Below are 22,340 nucleotides of genomic sequence, written 5' to 3' on the forward strand. Positions count from 1 at the left end.
GTGGGGTTTGGGGGGGTAGAAGGCACCGTACATGGCCAACAGAAACCCATACTCTACATTTACTTCCTGTCTGCTCTGAGCGCATCCATTGCACCCTCACCGTACCTCTGTCTTTATATCTCACAAGACTACACTCTCACTACACATTGAGCTATTCCTTCAGACAAAAGTGATGGATGCGTGAGGTAGTGAAGTTGATACAGTAGCCAGTGGGCATGCGTGTATGTTTTCATGTGTCTTCTATTGAAGGTTATGGGTTAGAATTTGGTGAACTTCAACCGTCAATCAAAATGAAAAACATTTTACAGCCTGTAGCTTTGTTTTTATATAGCAGTTACAGGTGACTTTTCAAAAATGGGTCTTTCTGCTGTGCGCTCCACCAACGGAGCAGAAGGCTTGTTTATTTTTCCTGCCGCTGCCAACAGTTTGCATGCATTTGGCAGTTGCTAATTTCAGATCCTGTCTTTGTGACTGTTTGTCTCTGTTATGAGGGAAAAAAAGGTTAAAGTCAAAAAAATTTCTCTGCACATTTTCAGGCTCTTTTTAATTGTGTGTTTTTAAGCAATGGTTTCAAAGCCTGGATTACATCGACTTCCCGCTCCCCCCCAGTTTGCCCCTCCTCCTTTCTCTTACCTGTCTTTCCTCCCTTGCTTTTCCCCTCCCGTCCTCTCTCTGACCCCGTTGCCACTCCTTTGTCCCACCTCCTTTCATCTCTGCATCTCTCCATTCATCCATCCATCTCTGCCCAGGGGGGTCTTGCTCTGTTCTTATCTGATGTGTGGAAATGTCAGCAGTGTGAGGGGACAAGGAGAGGGGGTGGGGGGGTGATGCAGACAGCCTGTGAAGCTGTTGAGTCACTCTGGCCCTGGAGACTGACTGACAGGCAGACACAATGGAGAGGCAAAAGGTCTCCACTGGCCGTGCCTCTAATGGCTCAATACATGGCCCCCAGCAACTTCACAGCCTCCAGTTTTCCTCTTTTTCCTCTTTCTCGCTCACTTCTCTCTCTCTCCTTCTCTTTTTATAGAACTTCCACCAGGATGGGAGAAAATAGACGATCCAGTGTATGGGGTCTACTATGTTGAGTAAGTAGCGCACAGTATGTAAAGGCACCCAGCACCCACACAAGCACACTCCAGAGCAAATGCACAGGCTTCACGCAGACAGGAAGTGGCCTTGCTTTTATCGTCTTGCACATAAATTGAAATGCTTTCACACATTTTCATTTTGTCAAAAGCAACTCTTGACCTTACTGTAAATATGAGCAAATGTAATGTATGTACAGCTCTGCTATAAGACATCACAGACAGATTTCGCTGCAGCTATTTTGGTCTTTTGTGTACTGGAAAATGTAGGCCATTTTGTTTGTGTCATTATCATTTGGGAAAACATGCGGCGTGTGTGTGTGTGTGTGTGTGTGTGTGTTTGTGTGTGGGTGTGTGCATGTGCGCGTGGGCGTATGTGTGCATATGTGTGCATCTCATCTTGTGTGTGCCCCTGGGCCTCAGCATTAATACGAATATGTTTCATGTGTTTTTGATGTTGTTCAAAGCAGCACCTGGGGGCTCAAGGCTGTGGCATTTCAATTTTTCCCCCCCTCTTTGTCTCTGCAATATTTAGGCTTTTTTTCCTAATATACATTATTCACTGTTTCCTTCATTTGCCGTACAATGTGGTGCTTTCAGGTGTAATTTCTCGGTGCTGGTAGGTTAGTGGGAAAACCTCCCAGGGCTGGTGTGGAAGATGTGGAAGTCTGTTTGTAGCCCCTGTGAATTAAGCCGTCATCAAAGTGAGATTTGTTTGATGTGATTTGTGGGTGTGATTGTGTCACGCGTGTGTCGGGGGGGGGGGCAGTGAGTATAGATGGATGCATGCATATTGTGCCACTGTGTATTAATCAAAGCTTATCGCCATGTGTTCCCCTCCCTGTCCTGACCCTATCTCTCTCTTCTATTACCTTACCCTCTCCTGTATGTGTGTTTTCCCTCCCTGCTGCGCTCCACTTTCCCTGCTGATATTTACCTCTTGTCCTACATCCTGTTTTCTCTTCTTATGTTCTGCTCCTGTTACTCATTCCTCCCGTCCTTCATTTCTTATTCCCTCAACCTCCATCTGCTCGAACCTCCCTCCATCCACTGTCCCAAAGTCATATCAACAGGAAGACCCAGTATGAGAACCCAGTGTTGGAGGCTAAGAGGCGCAGGCAGCTGGAACAGCAGCAGCCTCAGCAGCCTCAGCCCCAAAGCCAGCAGCCACCCGAAGGTGAGCGCTACATCCGAGGTTCGTTCACAAGCCCCCACCAAGGGCGTCATTTCCTTTCTTTCTATTCATGTGAGTGACTGAGTCATCTGCATATATCTCTGTGTGCGTGTGTGTGAGATTGTGTCTTTATGGCAACTATTGCTACAGTATTACTTGGTGTTGCTGCTGCTTTATGATTTGCTAAGTGCTCTTCCATAAAGACATAACTATTATTTGCGGCTGTGCCATGCAGCCTTTTTGAAGTTAATTTCTGTTTTCTGTGTTGCATTCTGACGCTTGTTTGTGGTATAACCTGAAAGCTTTTTTTTTTCTCTTGGATGAACACAGGTAAGTTTGTCGATCTGCTTGCTTAAGAGAGCTTCTACCCTAATTTCTGTCACTTAATAAAGCACTAAATGCTACCAGTAATAACAGTGATGATGTAGCTCACACTGCTGCCAAAACACAACTAATTGGGAACCTTTGGTTGCTCCTGCTTCCTGTCTTCAACCTTATGCATTCACAGGACGCCCCGCAGAGAGATTAATTGTAAATGCAGGCCGGCCCACATGGGAGCTCTCCTATCCCGCTGCACCTTCTGCTCAGTCAGCAGAAATCATTCGATTCCATTCAATTACCTGCTGATTTTTCCTTCGTCTGAAAGCTCAGTCTCTCTTCAAAAAAAAAAAAAAACCTCAGTACCGTCAAGCCGGGTTTTTACCTATTCTTTTCACTTCTGCATTGATCCTACCTCACTGTTAAGAATATTAATGAAGGTTGTAGTCTGATCGGTGTCGTGATGCCGTAACAAGGTGATTAATCAGAGATGGTAGCCAGTATGAGGAAATGGGCCACTCTGTTTTCACACACCTCCCTTTTTTATTCAGTAGGGAGATGTGAGACAGTGTTAAAAGCTTCATGAAGTTTGTGTGACCCGTTTCACCCGAGTTAACGTGTTATCTGAAACTGTAATGTAGGTTTAAAGGGACAGTCCACCCCAAAATCAAAAGCACATATTTGTCCACCTACCTGTGATGTAATTTGTCAGTCTGGGTTGTTTTGCTGGTGGTTGCTGAATGTTGGAGATATTGGTTGTAGAGGTGTGTGCTTTCTTTTGAATATAATGGGACTAAATGGCACTCGGCTTGTGGTGCTCAAAGCGCCAAACAAAAGAAAGAAAAAAAAATACATTTAAAAAACCTTGACAGCAATGTCTCTTTCCAGAAATCCTGACCTGGTTACTCAAGATAATCCACAGACCTTATCATGGGCAGTTTCTTGAAGGAACTATGTTCTGTCTACCCAAATACACCCGCCAACCGTATCACTGCACAGGAGGTAGCGTTAAACCACAAAGCAAGCTAATGTTACAGCTCGACCGAGGAGGATGCCGTTAATGTCGGGCTGTCATGCACATGAGCCTGACGTCCATGAGTAAATGCGTGCTTCCTTCTGCACGGTTGTTTGGTAGAAAGAAAATGGCTCCTTGGCGCTCTAAGCACCACAAGCTGACTGCCATCTAGTTCCATTATATTCGAGAGAAGGCAGACTTCTCTATGGCCAATATCTCCAACACTTGGCAACTCACACCAAAACAATCTAGATTGATAAATACCACTACATTTTAAGGGAAAAAATAAATATATTTTTGATTTTTGGGAGATCTGTCCCTTTAGCAGGCTTCCTTGGAAGTCAGTATTTTTAACCACTTCCATTCCCCTGTTGCTCTGTGGAAAGAGTTTGAGTTTTGTAACTGAGTACCAGGCAGAGATCACACCAGGAGATGTATCATTTTCACTGAGAGTTTTCCAAACTATTCCTTCACAAGTTCCTCTTGCATCATAGAAAGCAAAATGGCTTTCTTCCCAAACACACAGCACAGAAGGCCATGTCGTCCCAGAGCCCTTAGCCCCAGTTTCCTCCACAAGTAGGGCAGCTGTGCACCTGTCTAGACCCCATCTAGAGAACATGTGCCTCTTGCTGTTGCAGAATGGATCGAGGACTCGGCATTGGCAGGGGCCCCGCTGGCCAGCTACGCTGCCAACCACCAGGAGACCTACAGGGACCCTGGGACAGGACCTCCAGTGCCCAACGCCATGGGACAGAAACGTAAGTTCCTGTTAAAGATCTGAAGTCATTAAAAACAGCATAACTCATTACTTCCCTGTTGTCTATGCTGCGTTACCCACAGCGACTTATTATGAGTTAAACCAAATTCAGCTCGTACAGTGTAGTCTGTTTTCCTGAGCCAGTGCCTCAGGCTGCGTTTGAGTTTTAATGATGGAGGACCAGAAATGAACTGACACTATAAATCTGCTCTCTGTATTCATTTCATCATATATCCTTAATAAGTAAAATTAATTTCTATTCATCTGGTATTTACAGTAGATTACATTTGTCCAATAGAGCACTCCAGGCAGTGTTTGCATATTCCCAACCGACAAACTGAATACGACTCCACTAAGTACAGTTTTATTTTATATACGTTTTCCCTCTGTGTTTAACGCAGCCACTTGTTGCTTCTCTTGGAGCCTCAGTTATGTCGCTCCATTTTTCGGATCAAATAATGGCCTGATTTCACCCACCATTTAGCGATACACACACCTACAGACAGCGTCTCGCCGCTACTGTGTGTTTCTTTCTCCTGGTTGCCAGCTCCTTTTATACCAGCCTCCCACTAGCAGCTTGTCTAATTAGCGCAGCCATGGCGGAGAATTAACTGCCTCACCCTGTCTCTCCCTCTTACTCTCCCTTGCCACTCTGTGGGACGTCTTTTCCTTTTTGCCTCATCAATCTCTTTATGTTATAGCTCACATTCGCCGTTTCGCTGGCTATTGTTTTGTCTCCTGCCACTCCTTGCTTTGGTTTTGTTGTTGTTTACGTCCACCTTTCCGTCATTCTATCTCACTCTCTGTCTCTCCGCTACTCTGTACTGTACTGTCCTAGGCCTTGACATTCCTCCAGAGAAAGGCGTCATTTCATATCTCTTTATCCAACTCCCTGCTTTCATGTTTCTCCTGCTTCCTGGTCTGTTCTTACATCTCTGGATCCCTTGTGGATAAAGCTGCCATCTATGTTCACAGTTTTGTTACATCTCTCCTGTTCTGAAAAATGCTATTCAAAGGCGCTACACACACACAGACACACGCGCCAGAGTAAAAAAAAAAACACAAACACAAGGACACTAACTGACTCCAAGGGTAATGCATTTTTCATTGAATACATAAACTGTACCAGAAGCATAACCTAATGTGGTACTGCTGGTCACCAAGCACACATTCCTCTGTGATCCCTTCTCTTTAATGCACACTTCTCCATCTCTTTCTCCCTGTTCACTTTCATTCCTTCCTTCACCTCTGCCATCATTTCCATACTCATTTGTGTGAAGCCATTTTCTGCCGTACGTAGCTCACATCATGTCTGTTAATAGACAGTTAGAGCTTGGCCCGTCCCTGTTGTTCCTCGTTCCTCGCATTCTCGACAGTGATGACTGCGGATGACTACCTCACTTAAGTTTTTGATTTAGACTGATTCCATCTCATATCTTTCTTCATTTTCTCCTTAATGCCTGATAATGAGGTAGAGAAAGCAGGAAGAACAAGGATGGCTGAGTAATTGGGTTTAGATTGTTCTCATGACTTAAGACCACTGTGAAATGTGTTTCGTGGATATCTGTGTTAATTAAAGCCTCACAGCCACTGTTGAATGATGGAGATATCTTGTTTGCAGGAGCTGTTCACCGAGGCAGAGCGCTCTTTCATAGAAATGCTTTTGTCATGTGACCTTCACACGTTTGACGATCTCACTTGCATTTGATTTCGTTACATAAAAAATCAGGCGCCTCTCTGTTAAATCTTTATCACAAAACCACCAGTAAATGCGAACAATGCAAAGTAGCATCATTTGATTTGCACCATGTTAAATTTAATATATGTTGTCGTATGTAGCGCCGCATTTAATCCCAGAATCAAGGTGTTTTGTCTTTTGAGGATGGTGGAAACCTAGAGCAGATGGCACCAGGAGCGTGGTTTGAACTGACTGGGATTTTACACTGGAAATTACCTACGTTTTCTAACACATGCATCCTGTTTTTTCGATTTCCTTTTGACCTAATTAATCAATAAATTATAATCAGCTTGTTTTAATTGACATTTTGTCATCACCAAACCATAGTCAATAACCATTACACTAAAGCCCCTTTCCCACTGGACCAAAAGCTCACTAACATCAGGCTTTTGTCTTTAGCGGGGTTACAATCAGCATTCACTCCTGGGATAAAAGGCTGTAGGAGCTGCAGGTATTTATCAGGTCCAGCTCCGATTGGCAGTGACGGAAACATGGTGGACGTGCTAATTTTTGGCCCTATTCTTGCCCAACCGTCAGCGCATTCTGACTGTCTGCATCCAAGCAGCACTTTAACATCGTTCCAAATTAGTCAGCATAGCATTTGAAAGACAGACTGAGTAAGTAACAGATATAAAAGAATAATAAACACCATAGTATTTTCACTGGCCTCCATGCTGCTCTCTACTGTTTACTAGCCTATTTATTGGCACATTCATGATGTCAAACGTGACACACCAGAAAGAAAAGGCAAACTCATTTACTGTCAAGGTTAGTTCCAGGTCTTTTGAAGAGAACTTTCCTTTGCCAGTAAGCAAAGAAAGAGGAAGAAAGGTTTTATTGGAATATACCGATTCAATATATCACCAGACAGAGAACAGTTTCAGCATTTTTGGTGATGTGCAAACGGGAAGCCAAAGCTGCTTTTTTGAGTTTGTGCTGTTTCATCAATGTGTCAAAAAGATCTTAATTTAATTGTCTGTGTTTGTGTGTACAGGAGGGAAGCCTTTCTTTACTCGGAACCGATCCGAGCTGAAGGGGACTTTCATCAATACTAAGCTGAAAAAGAGTCGTCGGGGGTTCGGTTTCACTGTTGTGGGAGGCGACGAGCCAGACGAGTTCCTGCAGATCAAGAGCCTGGTCTTAGATGGACCCGCTGCCCTCGACGGCAAAATGGAGACAGGTTGGTGTATTAAATTGATCCAAGACTGCTGCTTTTGAATTGTGATTAATTTAATTTTCTGAATGCTGATTGTGTATAATTAAGGATCCAAAACTTTTATCAAACCGTACCTTACATGCTAAATAAACTAACCTCTCCCTCTTCTCCAACTCTAAGGTGACGTGATCGTAAGCGTCAACGACACATGTGTGCTCGGCTACACCCATGCCCAAGTTGTGAAGATCTTCCAGTCCATCCCAATTGGCTCCATGGTCAACTTGGAGCTGTGCCGCGGCTACCCGCTGCCATTTGACCCCGATGACCCTAACACTAGCCTGGTTACCTCAGTGGCCATTCTCGACAACAAAGAGCCCATCATCGTCAATGGGCAGGAGGCCTCCAACAGCTATGACTCGCCGTCCAGCCACGGCAGTCAGAACAACAACAACGGCTCGACCAACGGAGGGGCACCCCTCAACGGCCTTCCGCGACCCCACAGCCCCTCAGCGGAGGTGGCCTCCGATACCTCTTCCCAGCACGGCTACCCCAGCGACGTGGTCACCCTGGCCTCATCAATCGCAACACAACCAGAGCTCATCACTGTACACATGGAGAAAGGAGACAAGGGCTTCGGCTTCACCATTGCCGACAGTCCCGGAGGCGGAGGGCAGAGAGTGAAGCAGATCGTGGACTACCCGCGCTGCCGCGGCCTCAAAGAGGGTGACATCATCGTGGAGGTGAACAAGAGAAACGTGCAGAGCATGTCTCACAACCAGGTGGTCGACCTGCTCAGCAAGTGTCCTAAAGGCAGCGAGGTCACCATGCTGGTGCAGAGAGGTGAGTGGAGGCTGATCCTTCCTCGTGCATGCTTACATTGTCTCAGTGAATCTGTCGCCGGTATTGTATCTGATGAGAGCAGATGGACATGAGGAAGATGGAGCGAACAGGTGTCAAGTCATACGGCGGTTTCTGATTTATGTGCCCATATGTTGAAGAATTGCAGAACAAAACAAACCTTTCCCATGAATCTGCTCAATGCTGTTGACAAAAAATAATAGGCTTCTGCCTTACAGGCTGTCCCAGCTCACAGAGAGCTCTTTTATTGACACGCATATTTATTTATTCATGTAAATAGGGGTGGGAAGCAAAGAAGAAATTGCAAAAAAAAAAGCGAAGATAGAGGGACTATTTGGAAGGAGAAAAGGAGCCGCAGAGAAGGTTGAAATATCATTTGAGGACGTGGCTCTGAAAGGAAGTGGGAAGACAGAGTGAGGTGTTTACACTGAATAGCATTGACAGTCAGAACATTATAGCTCTCTTGAAATGGAAAGGAGGCAGAGGGAAGGAAAAGTTAAAAGGCAAGATGAAGGAACTCTGATAAGAAGGGTAAACATGGGCGAGTGAGATTTAGATGGTGTTTCAGGTCAGAGAGTCTGAACACTCTCCGTCTCTCTGCCCAGGTTCTTATGCGCTCCCCTCTGTTTCTGTCTGCTGTGTTTGTTGGTTGTCAAACACGTCTAGTTTATTTTAGGCTTTTAGTGTATTCCCATGTTAAGTGAGTCGCTTTAAAGATGCCACCAAAATTGTGCTGGTGCGCCTTTTATCCGCCCACCAGGAGATCTGGCTTGGTATGAGCTGAAATCATTTTGCTTGCTAATATACATTTTCAGTGTTAGTTGGTCAGTGTCAATGCTGCGAACAAAGTGCACCTGCATGCCTCCATTCACCATGCACCACCCAGCCTTTGTCGTGGTTTCTGATTGAAAATCACTGTCGCACAGAAGCACTAAATGGAAACAAAGCAACTGTGAATGGAGGATAAAACTGAAATGATTGAATTTTGGTTTTTTCCCTCCAATCCCCCTCAGACTCACAGACCTCCGGAGCTCTAAACGCACTGTGTGATACAAGTAATTGGACTATTTTCTCTGTCAGACTGTCCATAGCTTGCATTGGGGCTTATTAATTCAAGTCACTGAAAGGTTTTTTTGTGTGTTTTGCACACGCGCAGTTTATCTCCTTTGTAGGGTTAAGTGCTCAGAACTGTCGAGGGAAATTGGTCCAATGAATGGTGGCCAAGTCACATTGTAGTCTCGCATTGACTCCCCGTCTTTCTCTGTCTCGCTCTTTACGTGTGCGACTCCGTCTCAATTTGTATCTGCGTCTCTCTCTCCATGTTGTCACACTCTCTCTTTGTCTCGCTTCTCGACACACACCCACACAGCCCAAACCGTTCCACCACCCTCCCCTCGCTGGCTTTTCACTAATGAGGAGCATTTCTTCATCATGCAAGTGAACACAAGCCCATAAAGTGATACGGCCTCATCATCGCCAGGGTGCTTAATGTGCTGTCAATAAAACAGAAGGCAGTTTAGCTGGGCTTGTGTAAACGCTGTGACGGGCTTTGATGGCCACAAACAGACAGATATGACTGTGATAGAGGGAATGGCACTGAGCTAAAGACAAAGGTATGGATAATGATAATGCATAAGGGGCTTTGTAATTGAACCATCATCGCTAAATGGCTTTTATGTTTGCTACAAAGGATGCCAGTCAGTGGAGAAACACACAAACACAGGAAACAAATATGAAATCCAGTTTGATTTACAGTTTCTCAGAGACAGTCATGCCCTTCTGCTGCTTCATGCAGAGGAATAGTGCAACAGAAGTTTGCTCACTGCACTTCTCCCATTTGCACATTTAAGTATCGAGTGCTGCCTACTGTATGTTTTACAGAGATCCTTTCTGATGAAGAGCCTAATGGCTCCACCATCTCAACACAGACAGTAATTAGTGAGCCCAGTTACAAATTAGACTAGCTTTTAATTTGTCCCTTACCAGAGCTGGGTATCAAACCTCCCTATTTTTTGGTACCAATTGAAACTGTGTCCATAGCACTTTACATATCAAAAGCTGTCAAGTCCCAAAGCCTGGCATTGAAGCCTCGGTCAGATTCATACTCTCTCTTTTTTTTTTTTTTTTTTTTTTTAAACCAGACACCTTAGATATAAATACGGTTGCTATTTAAAACTGTATTTTATGAGGCTTTTACAGCTGCTTGTGTTTCCGCAACACTCGTTTGGCTTCTTTGTAAAACGAACAAAAGGCTTTTGTAGGAAAGTAGCAAAGCTCCATCACACTGATACCATTATTGAACATTTTTGAATAATACCCAGCCCTATCTAGAATTTGGACAAGCATGTGAATTGTGTGCAAGTGTGAGAATTTCTTGTCGTTATGAGCAGCGAAAATGATATTGATCCAGGGCTGCAAGTATTCTCTGTTACTGATTCATTTGTTTTTTCTATAAATCGATTAATTGCTTTGTTTTTAAAATGTTAGAAAAAAAGTGACGTTACAAGTTTCCAGAGTGAAGGACGACGTCTTTAAATGTTTTGTTTTATCCAGTCAGTGTTCGGTTTCCAATAATAGAAGACAGACATAAAGGAGCAGATTATTTTTCACATGGGAGAAACAGGGACCAGATAATGATTGGTATATCTGCTTGATAAATGACCGCAATGATGAGGGTAATCATCAGAATTGTTAAAGATTTTCAGACAAAGGACCTCTCGACAATCGATTGGACTATTCATATTTTAATACAATCTTTAACCCCGCATTACCCCTCAGATATGACGTCAGGACTCTGAGTAACAAAAATAATACAACCTCAGATCACACAGATGCTGATTCACACAGGACTAATATATGACTTCTGTAGTTGTGGAAATATGGCAGGTAATTGCAGTTGAATTTGAATTAAGATCACAGACATCCTCTGCAGTTGTTATACATTACAAGAGGTCCCCAGGTAACACTGGTCCTGTGTGAACTGGGCTTTTATCAAAATCTGATGGCTAATACAGTGTAGTATATGCAAATAAAATTGATTTATGTAGACCATAGGTGGCACTAAAAATATAATACACAAGAATGAATTTAGGGAATAAATTAGTTAAAAGCTGTATTTTCAGGGGACTAGTATTACCAGGTGACCTGCCGTCATGTGATTGGGAGATCCCCTCCCACGTCTGTTTTGTGCGGCGCATTAGCACAGGATAAATGAAGTCTATGGTCTGTATTTTACTCAAATTTACTGACATCAGTTTCCAGATATGATGCACACAGTCATTTTGTAACAGCACTAACAGAGATGTACAGTTTTTTTCTTTTTTTAAATGTGGGTTAAACGAAGAGAGACGATTCTGCCATACACTGTCATGTCTTATCCATCTCATCATATTCGAGATATTGCTCCTCTGATGGCTTTGAGCTTGCTTGCTTGCTTGCTCTGCGAATGGGTCTCCATGCTGTGCAGTGAGTTGAGCCTCCTGCGCCCAAAGTGCTGTCAAAACTTTTATTTATAATTGCCAGCACAGCCTTCATAATTCAAAAACCGAGAAAGAAGTAGAAATGAGGCGCAGAGGAAACTAAAAAACCTAAATACAACTACAAATAACCGTGATGGCGTTTCGCATGGGACTAATATCATCACGTGACCTCTGTGTTTGTAGAAATATACGAGATAATTTGACTCGACAAATTACGGATATGTCAGATTCCCATACACTAGGATCACAGATGACCTCTGCAATTATTACACATTACCAGAGGTCCCCAGGTAATATTGGTCCCATGCTAATAGGGCTAAAGAGATCAGATACCATGGTTACCTCTACACCATCAAAGCTTCATGGACACATACACTCTGAGCGTATTGCTGTGTATTTCTTCCTCCCACTGAATTCCCACACATTTTCTGTCCTTCAGATTTCCCCATGTTGACTGATGAATCTGTTTACATCACATATTTTTTTTTCCACGTCAGTGCCTCACCCACACTGCACCATTCACGTGTCATACGTGTCTGACATATACACACACACACACAAACTTGCACTCATGAGAACAAAAACCAAGGTTCTCGATACGGTGCCTTAATTACTCTCCTGCTCTTGCTCTCCTCGCTGCTTCCTCACTCCGGCTCGCTCCACCAGTAGCAGCGAGGCACACTGGTCTCTAATTGGGGTCCTGATGTCAGCTTTGCTTATCATACACATACATCTTTTTCTCTCCTGTGCGCTCTTTTACTCTCACTCTCTTTCCATCTATCAAGAATCTGTTCCTCCCTGAGCAAACAGCACTTGTGCGTGTACACACACACATCCACACACACACACACACTGGCTGTCAGTCTGTACTCCAACAGTCATGCATACAATTATGGATTCGAGGCAGAGCGAGCCTGGTACAGTGTTAATTGGTGGAGATCCACCCCTCCTCCAAACCTCCATCACCCGTTTCTGTTTCCATTCCCCCACTGTCAGTGTATAGATTCATACCCACTCGCCCACATGAAGATGGGGAACCAATCCCTGAGGACCAGTGCGCAGAGATACGCACTTGTTAAGGCGGCCGTGCACAACAGCGTGCCCCCATCACCTCTCTCCCACTGTCTTTCTCACTGTGCATTAACAGGTGCACGAGTCAGCTGGCGTGAGAATGTGAGCATGTGTTTTTAAGCCACAGTGTGCTGAACGTTGGGGGGGGGGGGGGGGGGGGGTGGGACGGCGATTCATGGATCTCAGTGTGGAAAAACCTGGCAGTGTGAATCTCATTTGCTTTCATCCTCTTTGTCTACAATGACTTACCATTTTTGGTGCACTTGATACATGCAGAGGAAAGACCCACCCAAAGGTCAGAGTATCAGGTTGTGAGACTTTGACGGTGTCTCATAAACTATGCCCACAAGCCACAGAGGTTTTACAGGCATTTTGCACGGAGATATACAGCCTATAAGCACATGGGGCATGATTTATTGCTTCAATCAGCTCTGTGTTTCGTGATACATTGTTCTTTCATTTGTCTAATTACACTCCTCTAATGTGCTCATTTTCCCCAGCCTGTCTTCTCCTGCTCTCGCTGATGCGCTGACATAATTCATTTTGGCCCCTGATGTCTTGCTGTAGCACAGACGCTAATTTCCTCTCCCCTGTTCCCTTTAAAAAGGTGTAAATGTTACAGGGTCTGTCGGGACGCACACACCTGCCGTACAGCCTTTTGTCAGCGAAAACCTGTTTGGGTGTCGAAATTCTGAAACACAGGCTTTCAGTAGTTGAGCAGCTCGTGTCATTAGTCAGCTATGGAAAAATGAAGCCCATTTGTCCCATCGAGCTATACCCCGTGTTTTCTTACCTGTTTGTAAGGCCTGGCAGGTGCTGCACTGAATGCAAAGGTAATTTGTGCTTGGTTGCAGTAACTGTAGCCATGTAAAGGAAATGGAAGGAAAGACAGCCGCAATGAGTGGGCGAAGAGGAAGGAGGAGAATGGTGGATGGAAGCATGTCAGAGGATCACAGGTGAAGAAGGAGCAGCACGGAAACCCCCATGATGCTCTGCCCTCTCTCTCTCTCTCTCTTTTCCTCCCTCGCCCCACCTCGTGAATCATCAATCAATAGTGACACATTAGTCCCCGCTGGGCAATCAGGCCTCGCACTCCTCTTCTCCTCAGAATGAGAGATGGACCTTTCCTCTCCTCCCACGTAGCCAGCGGACGGACAAATGGCAGGTTGAGGGAATAACACAGGCAAGAGGTGTTAAACTATTTTGCAAATGTCAGTGTATTTGATGAACCGCTGCGCACTCGCTTGCCTTATCTCCTTTGGATAAATGAGAATCTAAACACCCAAACAAATGTCAGAGACCTTAGATTATCTGCATGGCTACTTGAAAAACACCTGAGAGCATCCATGGTGTTAAAGCACAAAAGGGTGTGTTTCCTCTTGTTTAGGTTTGTTTGCCTTTCCTCTCATTGCCTTTAAGTGCACTTTGAAGGGGATTTATTGTCCACTTGAAGAGAGACAGAGGGTTGAAATGTGTGTTTTCCTTTGTTTTTTCCATGGGCGTGCGGCTTAAAGAGGGTAAAAGCACTGAGAGGATCTCTGCCACGGTAGATAGCTCCTATTGGCATAATGTCAGGCAAGTGAGCAGACAGCTTGTAAATGCCTCCTGTCAAAAAGCACTCCACAGACTAGTGTTCTTTGAGGACACACGCTGATAGGCACGAACGCAATTACGTGAACTTACATAACCCACATAAACAAACTCGCAGTTACCGGCATGTACATTCACAAGGCCGGCATAATGTGGACAGTCTTGTGCACACCCATTAGAAAGAGATAAACGTTGATGATGGGTCCCAGCGCAGACCAAAGCAGGAAATCAATTCACTGTATGGGCAGGAAGCGTTGTATTTTTGCCCGCTTCGCATTAAAAATTCTGCTGACTGGCACCATAACGAACAGCATTGCAGTCCTGAAAAGCAATGATGGGGGGGGGTGCGGTCTGCCCGCTAGGTGCCCACGATTCACCTCGGCTCACACCAGTTTGCCGGAGGCTTGTGCCTGTGAATCACTGCTTGTTGCACAGGGACAAGGCGAGCCTCGGTCTTCCTCAGCCCCCACCTATCTCCCATGTCTTCACACCTCCATAGCTACTGGGCGAGTTGTAAATCTCCACCAGAGCACCATCCTTTGTTTCTATGACAATGCTCTTGCACATAATCTGCACCGGGGTCTCCTCTGGATGGATGTGTGCAGCTGTGGGAGGAGGGGATTTCACCTCTGCTTTTTAAAAGACATAGAAGGCTCGATACAGTGGAAACACACTCCTAGGTGTTGCTATTTTTTTGTCACAAGCACCACAGGCTTACTCGCAAGAAAAATGTCAGGGGTTTTTTTTGTTTTTTTTTCAACTTATGCATACATGCTCTCCAGGTCATCTTTGCTTTCCATTTAGTCACATTGGTACGCTCTTGTCACATTTAATTTCACTGTTTACACACACACACACACACACACATAGAGAAAGCTAAATAAAGCTGTACTCTGCAGGGCTGTCACATCCTGGCCGCTGATGTACACAGCTGATGTGAGCCTTTCACTCCTTGGAGACTGTCTGTCAGTTCCCCACGGTCACCAGGCACTGTCGCCACAGTGACAGATGGACCTGCCTGTTGGAAGCCATCACTCCTAGCCGAGATCTACCAACACGTCTAACACACACACACATACGCTCGCGCACCGTGGACAGACAACATAATCTGCTTAATAATGGCTTCCGTTTAGTGACTGCTGTGCTGCCAGGTTGTTGCAACAGCTCCCATTTGCTGAAGGGAGACGTACAGTCGAGGGTACAGTCCCTCTTGTCAGCCTGAACCCAGTTCAGCTAAACGCAATTAATCCAAACCTCCTCTGGGAGCTATTTTTGCAGAATTCATCTCTACAGTGCGCAGCTCTTTAACTCTGTGTGTCGGTGCTTCCACCACACTTCATTTCCCCGTGTTTGCAAAAGACTCCACCACGCATTTGCACTGTCGTCTTGCACCCAAACTGTTGGACCTTAATCAGCTGTGTGGAGCTGTCACACGGAGGAAAACAAGTTGTGTTCGCTGAGTTTTTCCTTAGGCAGTGAAACAACACAACAGTTATTCTGTCAAGCTCGATAAAAACTTTTCTACTGCAACCCTCAAATACACTGGACACTTCATTATTTTGGCTTCATTGAAATTCACAATAATCAGTTAATATATCATTAATCATAAAAACTACACTTCATACAAATTCGGTGCCCCGTAGGTTGAGCAGCCCTTCATTTCTTACTGTTGATAATGCATTTTCTGCCACACATTTTAAAATTTAGTGAGCAGAATGAAATGAGATGTAGGGGGAGCCCACAGCAGCCCTGGTCCATTATTCGAGAGCTGGAGGCGCGGAGAATTCAGTCGACACTCTCTCACTCAGGCTTTCAGTGCGCGGGCCAGCCGAGATCGCCCACCTGTCCAAAACCGCTCTTTCCTCCCTCTCGTATGTAATTAGCACTGGAGGTTGGCCCAAACACCCACAATACCTTTTGATCTGGGGGCTTCAAACACACTGTGGTGCTTTACACACAGATGAGGGGGAAAAAAAGAACTGCTTCTGCCTACCAGTGGAGTGTTAACCTGCGCACAGCTTCGTCTTCCTTGACTTTAATTTGTTTATAGATATTTGTCAAAGGGCATCAAGGCCTCGCAGTGAGATTGAGCTCAGTATCTTTAAATGAATATCTCATTTAGTGATATTACATTTACAGTAAGATCCAAGAAATTTGGAAGCAGGCACAGTGCGTTTTGAAGACCTGAATCGACCTGGGTCTGTTTTTCGTTTCCACGGGTGTGTCTGATCGAAAAGCTTGGAGAGAGTGCGCGCTGAGAGACACTGACGGACGGCAGCAGCAGATCACTTGCAGTGGATAGATGAAGGATAATCAAACGCCAGCCTGACACTTAGACTGACAGCATGCTTAGCCCGGAGAGAATACCTCGGGATTGACAGTGTGCATCTGCGTCCGCGTCGTGATTTATGTGCTCCTGAATGAATGATTCCTATTGATTGAAAAAAAAGGGGGGGGGGGGGGGGGGTGAAAAGGGGAGAGAGATGAGGGGAAGGATGGTGGGAGAGGAAAGGAAGGAGAGGAGGAAAAAAAGCTGCAGACGCAACACAGTTGGAGCTGTCAGTTGTGAATTAACCCAGATGTCTGAGAGATAAAGACACAAGCGCGTATGTGTGTGTGTGTTTGTGTGTAAGATCTTATCCTCTCTGTTTCCCTAAAGGATTGACACACAATAGTGGCCCATTTTCTTAGATCAGACGCCGCCTAGCCTCACTCATGCTTTACATGTGTTACACACCCCTATTGTATGTCAGAGGTGTGTGTGGTTCCTGCTCCACCCTTTGTTGAATTTTGAATCTTATAGAGGTAAATACGCACCCCAAGTCTTGCATTTCCTCTTTGTTTCATCCATTCCCTCTCCAGCTCTCATTTCCATAACTTCACACAACTGTTTATTCCATGCAGAGTCGAGGGAGGGAGGGACTGAGGGAGGGGGAGAGGGCAGTGATGTGCTTAAGGAGCAAATTTCCCTGGCTAGATCCAGGCTGTGTTAGCATTTTAGTCACCCGTCAGTCTTTTCTTTGTGTGCTTCTACGCGATAATGATATTTCCATGATGATATTTCTGGTCACTGCTCACTCAGGCAGAACCCCGTCTGTCATACCTTTTAAGCACGCTTCGATTTGTGTCGGGGAGCGCCGCGCAGAGCCGCCTGATGCCCGTGTGTTGTGTGTGTGTGTGCATGTGTGCAGCTGCGTGGATGTTTACCAGCATGTGGGGGTGGGAGGGAGACTGAGATGGAGGGGAGAGAGAAAGAGGAAGAGGGAGGGAGAGTGGGTGATGATGCTGAGGGAAGAAAAGGGAGGGAGGACAGTGTGCAGTGAGGTGAGAGAGAGAGAGAGAAAGGGGAAAAAAAGGAAAAGGCAGCAGGAAAGGGAGAGACGGGGAGGACGCTGCAACTGCCTATAGATGCTGGAGCCTTCGACAGCGGAGCGCGGCGCTCAGCGGACACAGGAAGATGGTCTCAGTAAGAGGGGAACTGACGGTTGCCTATAATTTAATGTTCAGTATCTTGGACTCCTTCTCCATGGGTAATGCTACGGACAGGAACTCCAGAGCACAGCTCGCTTTTCTCCTCTCTACTCATCTCTCTTTTTTCTCTGGCTTAGTTGCTCTCCAGGATTCTGTCCTCTCCTCTTAAACTCTCACTTTCCTGCCTCAAACACACACTCACTCACATGCGTGCGCCACCGTCGGGTAGCCAGGCTCTGGCAAGCGCAGGGTTAGCCCTTGGGGCTGGCCCCAGTCTTCCGCTGCACCAGTCAAGCCAAGCGTTGGCCGCGGCAGTGATGCAGATAGATCGCGCTGCCTGCCCCCCCACCTCCACCCACCTCCCCTCCCTTCCTCCTCAAACCCCAGCCGTGGATGGGCAAGCAAAGGAACCAAGCAGGGAAAGAGAGGAAAGGAGGGAGAAGGAGACGAGGGCTAGATGAGCACTGTTGTGATATTGTTTTGGAGTCTGCGTTGTTGTTTTTTTTCTTCCTTTTTTTTGCATTCTCCTTTTTTCTAAACATGGATGATACACTAAAACTACATTTATAACCTTCTCCTTTTTTCTTTTTTCCCATTTCTGTCTGGCTTCACAGGGGTGGCACCTGCAAAGAAGAGCCCCAAACTGGTAAGTAGTTGTTTTTTTATTTCTATAAGCTATAAGCTCTCTCATCCATCCTTCACGCTCCTGTCCTCCATGGTGTATCTGTTAGATGGATATTTGACTCACTTTCCCCGCCTCTCCTCTCCTACCTCATCTCTCTCTCCCTCCAAGGTGTAACTTGTGCTGATGTTGTGGGTCTGTTTGTAGACATGGGATGCTGTGCTGTGCGGGGGTGGATCCCTGTAGCTTCACATCAGCCCCCCCCTCCCTCCTCCTCCTCCTCTCTGGCGGGGGCTGGGACGAGGGGCTTTGATGCACAGCGTGAGCTGGGTTGCTAACGCGCTGATGATCGCATCGTGCAGGGTGCTAAGCTTGCAGTGTGAGAGTTGAATGTGGGATCACAGCTGAGCGTCGGCCTCATCCTGTGATATCTGCTGCATTAACGGAGGGACCCCATTGACTGTGTCTGACCGAACATGTGTTTGTCAATTTTTGTTTTGCAGGATGATTTTGAGCTGGCTCCTCCATACAGAGATTACACTAGGAGGGTATGTGATGTTGTTGAGATGGGGTGAAAGTTTTGGGGAATGAGGTGTGGTGGTATTGGTGCTGGGTGTGTAATGAGTTTGGTAATAGTGGTGATGGTATAGCATTCTCATAGCAGATAAATTGAGGATGATAATAGAGTTAATGCATGATGCTTTAAAATACGGTTTGGTTGTTAATGTGCAACAAAACACGTGAAAGATGACCGCTCGTGCTGTGATGCATCGAGGCACTGAACCTAAGTGTGGCCTGATGGTGGCAAAGCAAGGATTGAGCTGAGTCTGAGGAAGCAGCAAGGATTTGTTTTCATTGCCCCAGCCCGCCTTGCCTCCCTTCTTCCCATCTCCTGTCTCCTTAATAAGTTATTGGAGCAGCAGAAACCAATGTATTAGACCAGTCCCGGAGCACAGAGGGAGAACACAATGACTGCAGAAGGTCAAATCTAATAGATCCATCAAGAGGAAGAGATTTGTTTTCATTTGATTGGGGAATAGCATTTGGAATTTGTATACATCTAACTGAGCGAGAGAAACAAACAAACAAAAAAACATGCTGCCTCATTGGCTAATGGAGGCACCATTTTGTTTGATGGAATGAAAGTGACCGAAAAAATCATTTTGCGGTCAGGAGGAAGCATCAGTCCTGAGGTCTGACTTTAGCACCTAACACGGCTTGCATTTGTGACTAATTATAGGAATGCATTGATTTTTATTTTCACCGCGCAAGCCTGTGAGGTTACACTGGGTAGAGTAAGCATTCCAGCTGGATCCACGGTTATTTGCCAAAGCGTCAAGCTTCTTTTATGTCTAACAAGGATGATGAATATAAACATGAATTGCAGAGGTGTATCAGGCTGATTCAGAGAGTAATGAGTCTTGAATTTATTGAAGACACGGCTGCACTTTGAAGGCCAAACACTTTGATATTTGAGAACAGATGAGCCGCTTGCCTCCGCCCCTTCCTGGTGTATTTTAGTCCACCACATCTGAAGTACTGGGAGGTCACGTGACGTGAAGAGACAGAACTGCTGTCATTTTCTCTTAATGTCTCAAAATATCTTGGTTTTCGTTCTCGGCCTGTAACCCTTTCCCTGCGCTGGTTTCTTTCTTTGAAAATCTGCAGAGTAATAGTGAAGACGAGACAGTAAAGAACGATAGTGTGACAAGGGTCATGGAAAGGATTTTTACTTGTACTTGAGCTCAGGATTGTATGTGCTTTACCCTGTTCAAGCACCACTCCCTTCAAATCCTCGAGCAGGTGCTTAAGTGCCCATGTTATTGAGGGGCCAGTGGCAATTTATGGGGAGTTTTACATTTCTGGCTTCACCAGTAAAACCCTCCCTTCGTTTCAAACCCCACGAGTGCTTTATTCACTGTGAATATCTCTCCATATGCAGCAGGGGATGCAGTTCCTTGTTAATACATTCCACTCTGTTAAACAAAAGGAATAGGCAATGTAACCTCGTAAGCTGAGCTACAGTTGTTTCTCCCACAGCTGAATGACTTAATCATGAGAAACCATTGAGGTCTTTTTTTTTTCTCCCTTTGCGAAAATAATTCCCTGAATAAAACAGGTTGATTATTCTTTGTGCTGAATGGTAACACAACAATGGTTGACATTATACACTTTAGGTTCTGCTCCCTTTTACCCTAAGGAGCAGCAATCTTTAATCTGTCTGATCTTTAATCCAAAATTCTTGCGTATTCTTTAATCTTCATCCCTCGTGTCTTCTACACTGCTGAGCATGCAGTAATTTTTTTTTTGTCTCTACCAGTCTGTCAGCGCTCAGTTCGGCCTCCGTGTTCACAGGTGTACGACACAGCTGACTTTCAATTGTCAAATGATATCCATCTGCTTCTTCAACAGCAATTGTCGAGAAAGGACAGTCAGAACAGCTCCCAGCATAGTGTCTCCAGCCACCGGAGCACCCACACAGACTCGCCCGTGCACCCATCCCTGGCGCCCCCCCTCAGCGAGAGCATCGCTCCCCCGCCCCCCTCTCAGCCCCTGCCAGGCTTGCCGCCCCAGGACTCCCCAGCAGACGGGACCATCCAAAGAAAACCGGACCCCTTTAAGATCTGGGCGCAGTCCAGGAGCATGTATGAAAGTAGGCGTAAGTATATACATTTTTGGTGGCGGTTGGATAAGGGGCTGCATGGGGCTGGTGGCTCAGTGGAGACCCTTGGTGTGTTTAAATGGTACTGCACGTTTTGGAGCAAGATTTGGGATAAGAGATAAGTCTTGTGCATGTAAGTAACGGGTTAATATTCCCAAGTATTCACATCGAGGTAAGAATGGAAACAGAACTGTTTGATACAGATTTAAGTTAACGAGATGTGGTTGTCTTTTTTTAATGTTTAATTAAAAGAGTAGTTCAGCATTTTCTGAAATCAGCTCATTCACTGTCTTGAGAAGATCGATACCACTCGCATATCTGTGCACTGAATGTAAAGCTAGAATCAGAAGGCAGTTAGCTTAGCTTAGCTTAGCACACAGGAAGCAGACGGAAACAGTCAACCTGGCTTTGTTCAAAGAAGTTTTTACATTTCTGTACGTGTGCGAATTAAACAAACAAGACATGGTTGGCAGATTTGTTTTACTCTGTAGGGCAGGTTAGCAAATTTTCTTTGCTTTGTGTATGTGTGCTAGGCTAAGCTAATTGCCCGCTGGTTCTTTCTTTATATTTAAAGGCAGAGTTTGCAATTCTGGAGTTGATTTTTGAGTATCATTATGCTTTGGGTTGGCGCGGAGAGGGGGATGAGACTCAACAATCAACCATCTTTGTCCATAATTGCACACTGCAACTTTAACGTACGCACATGAGAGTGATATCAATCTTCTCATCTAACTCATTGCAAGAAGAAAGTGAATAAATGTATTTCCCGAAATGTTGAGTTATTCCCTTTAAAGCAGCTCTTCAAAGCTACAAAGTTAGCATTGATTTCCGACAAGTATCCAAGGGGTACTAGTCTCCCACATGTTCTTTGTCCAGTCGTTTAAAAGCTACTACTGTAGATGCCACCGTGGTCCAATTGTCGATGCTGCCACCACTGACACACTTTTACACTAGACTTCCCTTAAGAGACACGCAGGCGTATAATTAGCAGCAATAGTGGAGTGGATGTCAGTGGATTGCATATCCCCCCCTCCTCCTTGTCTAGCCTTGCCAAAGCGAGGGGATAGCTCCAATTAAAAAGAATAACCCTCAGATCGGCTGTCAAGTAAAAAAAAAAACAGGAGAGGAAGAGAAAAAACAGGAGTCTGTAAGGGCTGAGAAACCTTAACATCTAATCACTTTCCCAGGCGCCACTTGTCAGGGATTTTCATTATTTAGATGCCTATGAAAAAGATTGTGAAGAGAAGGGCTGAGCGTGGGCTAGTAGTGCAGACGCCTGTTGGCAAGCTGCCGTGAAGGGCTGAGAGGACAATAGTGTTTGATTTGAAAAGGAAATAGTGATAA

General features: G+C 45.3%; 1 protein-coding gene across 7 annotated transcripts in view; it reads left to right on the forward strand.

The window, feature by feature from the left end:
• magi1b (membrane associated guanylate kinase, WW and PDZ domain containing 1b) overlaps window positions 1–22,340 on the forward strand; it is a 167,721-nt gene that overhangs the window by 122,462 nt on the left and 22,919 nt on the right. For 4 of the 7 annotated variants that reach the window (XM_049595648.1, XM_049595900.1, XM_049596139.1 and 1 more), the window contains exons 8-15: window positions 1,028–1,085; window positions 2,147–2,280; window positions 4,231–4,350; window positions 7,082–7,267; window positions 7,424–8,083; window positions 18,327–18,358; window positions 18,838–18,882; window positions 20,747–20,993. In XM_049595648.1, coding sequence (XP_049451605.1) covers window positions 1,028–1,085; window positions 2,147–2,280; window positions 4,231–4,350; window positions 7,082–7,267; window positions 7,424–8,083; window positions 18,327–18,358; window positions 18,838–18,882; window positions 20,747–20,993 — 1,482 coding nt within the window. The remainder of the gene's footprint in view (window positions 1–1,027; window positions 1,086–2,146; window positions 2,281–4,230; window positions 4,351–7,081; window positions 7,268–7,423; window positions 8,084–18,326; window positions 18,359–18,837; window positions 18,883–20,746; window positions 20,994–22,340) is intronic. The other 3 variants (XM_049595728.1, XM_049595814.1, XM_049595975.1) reach the window with 3 other exon arrangements.

The sequence above is a fragment of the Epinephelus fuscoguttatus genome, linkage group LG1 (genome assembly GCF_011397635.1).
Source record: "Epinephelus fuscoguttatus linkage group LG1, E.fuscoguttatus.final_Chr_v1".
Lineage (NCBI taxonomy): Eukaryota > Metazoa > Chordata > Actinopteri > Perciformes > Serranidae > Epinephelus > Epinephelus fuscoguttatus.